The sequence below is a fragment of the Neolamprologus multifasciatus genome, chromosome 17 (genome assembly GCF_963576455.1).
Source record: "Neolamprologus multifasciatus chromosome 17, fNeoMul1.2, whole genome shotgun sequence".
Classification (NCBI taxonomy): domain Eukaryota; kingdom Metazoa; phylum Chordata; class Actinopteri; order Cichliformes; family Cichlidae; genus Neolamprologus; species Neolamprologus multifasciatus.
The window spans coordinates 38,067,583-38,075,366 of record NC_140455.1 but is presented as its reverse complement, the minus strand read 5'-3'; the positions used below and the strand labels follow the sequence as shown (position 1 = coordinate 38,075,366).

Here is a 7,784-nt window from a genome sequence, read left to right as displayed (position 1 = left end):
CACTCAGTCAGTTATAATTTAAGTGTCCCTGTTATCCAGAAGCATTTAAATCCAGATATTTTTCTTTTTCTTTTTTTTTGCACAAATCTTCTTGAGTTACAGTGAAAACAGATGTCATACAAATAATATTCTCTCTATCTTTGCATTTTTTTTTATGTTTTATTTTATCTTTATTTTATTTTATTTTTTTGTCCTTTTACATTATACAGAGCTGCTGTGTAAGTTGCCATGGCTGTTGTTGCTATGTAACTACTTGTAAGGAGTCCAAGGAGGCAGGTGACAGCGAGGTGGGAGAGCATAAAGAAACCAAGACCCAGCAATCCACGAGAAACCGGAAGGACTGGCAAATCCATTCACGCACGGTAATAATTTACATCTCCTTTAAAGTCTATGATGTTACGCAAGAGCACTGTTTAAAATAAAGAGTACAATACTGTGACTCTTCAACTGTGCTTCTTGAGGCCCCATCATGTGATTTAAATCTCATCTCCTGGACAAAGTAAATACTCCTGCCCTCTTTACTCATATGGATTCCTGTTTGATTGAATTAGAAGAGTCTGGGTGTATACACAGTATACTGACATGCAGTCTTTAAAATAATTCATTATATTCTTTATGTTAATGTTGCTCAGTCCTGTATATGTATATTATATATTATATATTATATATTATCTGTTTATTGCATTTGCTTGACTGTTGTGTGATTTTGTATGACAAGAATAAAGATATTGTGGATCTTTGATTTCAGTGATTGCTGTGCACCCATCATAAATTAGATATTTCTTATGATACAAAGAACAATTTTACACTCAGATTTGAAAGGATTTAAAATGCCAACAACACCTGAGTGACTTTGTGTTATGAAAACCCTTTTTTATCCCTAGTTTTCAATTTCTCACCTTTCAATCTGAAGTTTTCAACTTGGTGTAAACTTGCAACAAAAGTCAAAAGAATTAAATAGTCCTTCAGTTTCCTTCAGTTTTACTACAGACACTAATAAACATTGGCGCGTGCAGGAGATACGTGCGCCCACATGATGACATCAATCTTGGACTCCAGCTCGGATCAATAGCGGCTGATGGTTTTCATAATGAAACTCAATGAGGGAGAGCAGATTGCCTGGTCAATGGTTTAGGGAGGGGCTAAATTGTGTTGTTTTTAACAATTGGTTGTCCGGTCAAGCTACTACCACGTGGGGTTAGGAATAAGCCAATAAGCGCTACTTGGGGCGTGGCCTAGAAAAGCGTCGGTGCCATCATGCTAGCTGAAGAAGTCCTGTGTAACTAGCTTTGCGAACTCATGTACTGAGCGTTTTGGTGTCTTGGCCTTTTTATGCGCGTAGTGTCATTTTTTTCACAGTCACTGGGAAGTAAAATGGAAACAGCAACTTGTGTCTGAGGACGGTGATTTCTGCTTTCGAAAAGGACGTAGGACAGCGGTCTCGGTTTCCTAGCCTGTAAGCTAGCGCGGCCATCACGACCAGAACAACACACACCAAGTCCACAAGTCGGCGTTTGGCAGTTGGACGTTTCTGCCACCATCATGGAGAAGGTAATTCGCATACCCCATGTTTATTACTGTGGTTTAAGCTGTATAGCTGGTGTCATAAGGCATACAGTAATAGTAAGCCAGCTAACTGAGGCTACCGGCTAGCTGCTAGCCACACCTGCTCCTCCTGTTGGTATTCAAGGCCGAGCCGGCATCGATTTGTGCTCTGAGCCGCTCAGCTCTATCCTGCCCATTTGAAACCTCTTGATAGACACTGTGCGATATTGCATCCACTTTGAAGGTTAATGGCGACGTCGAAGGGCGGCAGGTTTGTTGTCGTGAAAGATGAGGTAACGCCCTGAATGCTGTATCCAGTCATCTGCAGGGACCTGTCACCTGCTCAGCAGCATCTGCATTAAGAGGAGCACACCTACACTCATGTCGGTGGTGATGATTTACACTGTTGCTGTCAGCCGACACGAGTAAACTACAACAGTCTGAAAGTCAGATGATTTCAGACTTGCGATCTTTGGATGTATGAAGTCGAAGATGAAAGACAAATGAAAGAGCTGCAGAGTCTAACAGTCACCTCACCTTCTTTCCACAGGCTGATTTCTTGAAAGGACTTCCTGTCTACAACAAGAGCAACTTCAGCAGGTTTCATGCAGATTCAGTTTGTAAAGCATCTGTAAGTAGCCTTTAAAATCACTTGATGCAGTTTTAAAGGTTTGTTCATGTCTAGAAGGCACAGCTCTAATTCACAGCCTCTTTCTGATCTCTCGTATAGAACCGCAGGCCCTCCGTGTACCTACCAACACGCGAATACCCCTCTGAACAGAGTAAGTACAGTTGAAACTGTAAAACTGCTCTGGTGATGTTTTCAAATGCTTACTAACCGTGGCTAAACTAGCACCCTATGTAATGTGTTTATGTAAAACATGTTGCCTGTGTTTGTTTGCAGTCATTGTTACAGAAAAAACCAACATTCTCCTGCGTTACCTCCACCAGCAGTGGGACAAAAAGGTGAGCATGTGCAGTTCTTTCATTTCTCTCATTTGGCAGAGACCACATCCTCAATTAGGGTTAGAGCTAAGAGTTGACAGTATTTCTTGAATGGCAGATGAAATAAAGATTTAGATTTTAAACTGCAGTTTGGGGAAGGTCTCAGTAAAGAGTGGCAACAGGTACTAATGCAAGAACCTCAATAAATGCTGTGTATAATGTAGGAAGGGAAATATACTGATGGAATTGGCAGGGCCGAGTATGAGCTGCGGTCCCACTCCTGAAATTCAAAAGTCTTTGTAAGGAATCTTTATTAGGTCTCAAATAATCATCTGCTGTAAAGCAGCTGTTCATCTGTGCTTCTGTCACTGACATGTGTTGAAAGAGAGCGAGGCTGATTTTGCTGATTCCTGTGTGTCAAACAGAACGCAGCAAAGAAAAGGGAACAGGAACAAGCTGAGGGTGACAGCCCGGCGCCCCCGAGGAAGATCGCCAGGACAGATAGCCAAGAGATGAACGAGGACTCATAAGTGCGCGTCCGATTGTGTGTGTGTGTGTGGGTATACATGTGTGTTTGCATCAATAGGGTATAGCCAATATAAGCAAAACCTTAGGATAATCCCTCCTGCATGCAGACTTCCTGGTTTTTCCTGGACTATAGCAGGATGTCTTTCCTGGCATGAAGTTAAGTCACTCCAGAGAGAATTCCGGGAAATTCCCACTCACAAAGCCGCCATTTACAGTGTATGAAAATAACGTTGGTAGAAATGATCTCAAGTCGTGGAGGCGAAATCATTACTGGTGTTTTGATTGTGTTGGCTCTTCCCCATGTGGGCCAGTACACATGTGTATGTTTGTGTGCATGCTGAGCTGTGAGTGCGGACGGCGAGTGGATCGTAGGATTACGATGAGACGGACTGGACAGAAAATGTCAGACACTACTCTTCAAAATGTAACTGGTACAAGACTCGTGTAGCCTCTCTGTCACCCGGACAGTCTGTTCTGATTCGTGTGAGTATTTTGTTACTGTTTTAATTTTATTTTATGATGTTTTTGTTGTTGTTTGTAAATGGCAATGAGCTTCCTGCCAGCCACAGTGCCCACCATCTCAGTTTCACTGCCCACTCTGCAACCACACGGGGGCATTGCGACTTCTTTTCCACACTGTTCGAATCGACAGAACCAAGAATGCACTGTGAAGAACAGCACAAAGTAGAAGCGACTCTTCCGGACCCCCACCTTTTTAAACGTGTGGCTTCTTTTGTTTGTTTTATGGTGACTATATGAATATCTGTGTTCTATCCTGGGACTCGTGCTTGTAGGATTAATGTGTCGGCGTGGCTGAGAAGCAGCGTCACGTCTAGCTGATCGAGGCGAGTAAGAAGGGGATTCTCTCTCTCTAAGTTTTAGCAGATCTTTCACCGAAAGATGTGAAGAAAAAGAGAGCTGTTACGTCTTAATAGGAAAATACAGAAATGTGAGATTTCATTTTTAGTCGCGCAACTTTGGCAACAGCACAGACGCTAAAGAGAAATGTCTATAGTAACGTGTGGGAAGGAAAAGAATGCATAACGTGTGTAAATAATTACAGTAGCGTATCCAATTTAGTATCTTTGTGTCTGCCTTTTTGTAAAAGACTACAGAATAAAGTAGAGAAGAGCCCCAGTGTCCAGTGGATGTTATCTTGCCTTGCATGTTACTGTTTCAGTGGCTGGATGTTATAATCCTGGACCAGAAATAAAGTGTTTGGGGGGGCGGGGGGGTATTTTGTGTGGAAGGTATTAGCCGAGAGGCCTTAAGACTCGGATCCAGCTCAGGGCCCGGGTTAGCGTCACTGCTCGTCTCATCTTTGTGACAGCTCTGGATGGTGTTTATTTTATTTTCCTCCCTTCTCGATGGAGAGCTGGCTGCTGCGTTTAGAGTATTATACTTTCAGCCATAGATGCACAATAAGCATGCACAGCAAAGTGCAGCTGCCATCCTGCCTTGTTCCTCGTATGATTCGGTTTGTATCGGTGTCCTTACACCCAAAAAAGCTTTTCTTTTCTGTCCTTTAAAAAAATCGTTCTTATCACTCCCCGGCTGAGTCACGACGTAACCTCCTCTCTTTCCTGTTTTGTGGGTCGACGGTGCGGTCAGTCATCTTCATATCTACACTGTAAATACCCCGTCTTGTTATTTCAAGTATAAAAACCTCATTATGCTTCTGCTCAGACTGTTCTACACCACCCGAAGCCTTGCCCCACACGTGTTAGATCAGATATGTTTTTAGCTTTGCTGAAATAAAACTGGATTAAAACACTTTTGGTTTATGTGGTACTTCAAAAACTTTAAAAACACATGGAATGCATTTGAAATAGTTTTATTAACTATTTGTCAGGTCTTACAAAAATATGACAAAATAAATTAAAAGAAATAAATAATCCCATTTCCCAGTATTTTTCTTTAAAAGATCTTTTTTTGTACAGTGGTACATTGGAAGAGCGTATGATGTCGTGTAAGTGAGGCTTCCATGAAAACGTCTCATCTTTGAGGTTCGGGCTTTAATGTAGCTGCGTTGAGTCTCAGCTGTTCACTCTGAAACACAGAAACATTAATACGTCCATTCAGTCCTTTCCTGCTTATTCCAAACGAGACAGATGACGTCCCAACTTTTCAAAGAAGCTGTTCTGATAAAGAGTCTGAGCTTCTGTCCTGATGCAGGCGATGCCTGCGCTGTGACGCTGCTGTTCCTCCAAACGTTGCAGATCTCCGTTGCAGAACATGTTTCACTGCAGAAACGAAAAAAGTAACAAGCCGATGTTTGTTGTGATGCTCTTCAGCTTTACCTGAATAAGGTGGGAATGCACACATGGAAGTGACCTCCGCTCGGCATCGGCGGATCTATTCAGCGCACCAGTTCTGCTTCTCTGTGGGACTTTTTCAAACGATGGACTCTTACGCAGCATGAAGCCATTTATCCCTGAAATCCTGATGCTGCGAGAAGATCAAGGGTTTTAAATGAGACTGTGCTCAGCTACGTCGTCACCGTCTCGCTCTGCTGCTCTTATGATGATGTCACGTTTCTCTTAGCCTCGGCCTTCTCGATTTACATTTATAATGAACAGTACCTTCCAAATACTCCTAAAAAATGTTAACATGACTGCACAGACTATTTCGGTATTGCATTTAATGTCAGTAAGAACTTTTTGCCTCCCGGAAAGAACATTTTTCGTCTCTTCTGCAGGCGTGTGAGCGAAAAATGGCCCAGACTTCTAAAACGAACACGTTAAAGCTGTAACAGAATACAAAAACCTGTTAAGCCGATGCAGGTCAGGGTTAAACATTAACATTAAACAGGAAACAGCGATCTGAGAGAGCTGACACTAAAACATAGAGGGAAAGAAAATGCATAGAGTCTGGGTGAGGATGATGCGGTGGAGTTGGGGTTTGAGGTTGGGTGGGTGTCGAGCTTTAGTACTACACGTCAACTTCAACGCGGTGTTATTGCCCAAATCCTCGCCGGAGGTGAACGTGTGGAAATGCATAGTTAATGTTTCCGTATCTCGACAGTGCGGCGGCCTCTGAATCCTCTCAGTGTCTCATATCATCATAAACCTGTCAGACTGCTTTAATTTTGCTACCTGTGGTGACTAAATAACCAGCGGCTTAACGTCATCGTTTTATGTGAATAAACTGGCGCCACCTTCTGGAGACCCTGCAGAAGTGAAATACCAGCTAAGGGTAGATGCTGGGCTCATTGAAAATACATGGATCATGCAAACAATATGCAAAGTACAGTACTGTGAAAAAGTTTTAGGCACTCGGAGACGTTTGTATGTTTTTGTAAATCACATGATGCTTTTTGAAAAATGACGATGACCTAAAATGTATCTTCAGTGAGAAAAGGGAGTCCTGCAACACATGCATTGGTCCCTGCAGAACCTTTATGGTAAATGGCCTGTATTTGTATAGCGCTTTACTAGTCCCTAAGGACCCCAAAGCGCTTTACACATTCAGTCATCCACACATTCACACACTGGTGATGGCAGCTACATTGTAGCCACAGCCACCCTGGGGCGCACTGACAGAGGCGAGGCTGCTGGACACTGGCGCCACCGGGCCCTCTGACCACCACCAGTAGGCAACGTGAAGTGTCTTGCACAAGGACACAACGACCGAGACTGTCCAAGCCGGGGCTCGAACCGGCAACCTTCCGATTACAAGGTGAACTCCCAACTCTTGAGCCACGATTTATGGTGATGTCATCAAGTGAGCCAGTAAATGCATGAAGAGAGACAGCCTGACTCCAGAGAAGGATTCTGGGTAAGATCTCATAATGACTGAGCGACTGTGTAGTCAAATGAAGCTCCCACTAATGTAGGATTTTCTATTTACCGAACTCCTGTCAGCTAAACTGACATATTCTCACATATCTTAGTGCCTAAAACTTTTATAGAGGACTGTACGTCTTGGGTTACCAGTATAATCTGAAAAGTTCTGCACTGGTTAAAAAAAAGGGAATTTCCATCTTCTGCAAATAAAAACAGCTGTTCAAGAAGAAAACATGAATATTTTGAAAGCTCGTTGCTGCCGACTGCGTGCACCACGTGAAAGGGGGAAATGACCAGAAATGCATTTTTTGCATAATGACGAGGCAGGCTGGTGTGGGCCCTCTGTGCCGAGGTGGTTTCTATGCAGGGCGTTGGGCTTTAGTGCAAATGTTACGTCTTTAACTCTGTGCTCGTTTGTCTAGCTGGAGTTTGTGGAATGAGGCACCATCTGTGTTTACAAGGCGCTCTACGGACTCGGATGGAGAACAGCACGCAACGGGCATCTCTGCTCCTTTTCCTCGAACATCGCTCGCTCTTCCAAAATACTGTGATTTTTACGACTTACTAAGCTCGCCGCTTTCTATCGGAGCAAACCGGGTTCTGCAAAGCTCAGACCTCACCTCTGCTTTGAAAATAAAGCTGGTGACTGTTAAGGAGGGGCGTATGCGATGATTGACACTTAATAAACAAAAACACTGACTCATATTGCTTTTCCGCTCTTCAGCTTCAGTACGAAAGCGAAGGGCCCAACAACTCGTCGCAGTTTAAAAATGAGACGATTTCTAACGATCGCTTGTGTGGTGACAGCTAAAAAACACTCAGTAATTATCTGATGTACAATCTCTAATCCGTTCGTACCGCCATGTAAGCTTTTTCCCCTTAAGCTCCTCCCCTCCACGACAGACTGTTGGTGTGAAGCCACCGAGATGTTTACAATTTCTGACCAGAAGAAATCAGGAAACAAAGCTCTGCTTCAAAGGC

General features: G+C 43.3%; 1 protein-coding gene across 1 annotated transcript; it reads left to right on the top strand.

Moving 5' to 3' along the window:
• The first annotated feature begins 1,090 nt into the window (after nucleotides 1-1,090).
• dda1 (DET1 and DDB1 associated 1) lies at nucleotides 1,091-7,597 on the top strand. The gene is made up of 5 exons (XM_085136914.1): nucleotides 1,091-1,551; nucleotides 2,096-2,176; nucleotides 2,276-2,327; nucleotides 2,450-2,511; nucleotides 2,916-7,597. The coding sequence occupies exons 1-5, from the start codon at nucleotides 1,543-1,545 to the stop codon at nucleotides 3,018-3,020; spliced, it is 309 nt and encodes a 102-aa protein (XP_084993040.1). The 5' UTR covers nucleotides 1,091-1,542; the 3' UTR covers nucleotides 3,021-7,597.
• Nucleotides 7,598-7,784: the final 187 nt, after the last annotated feature.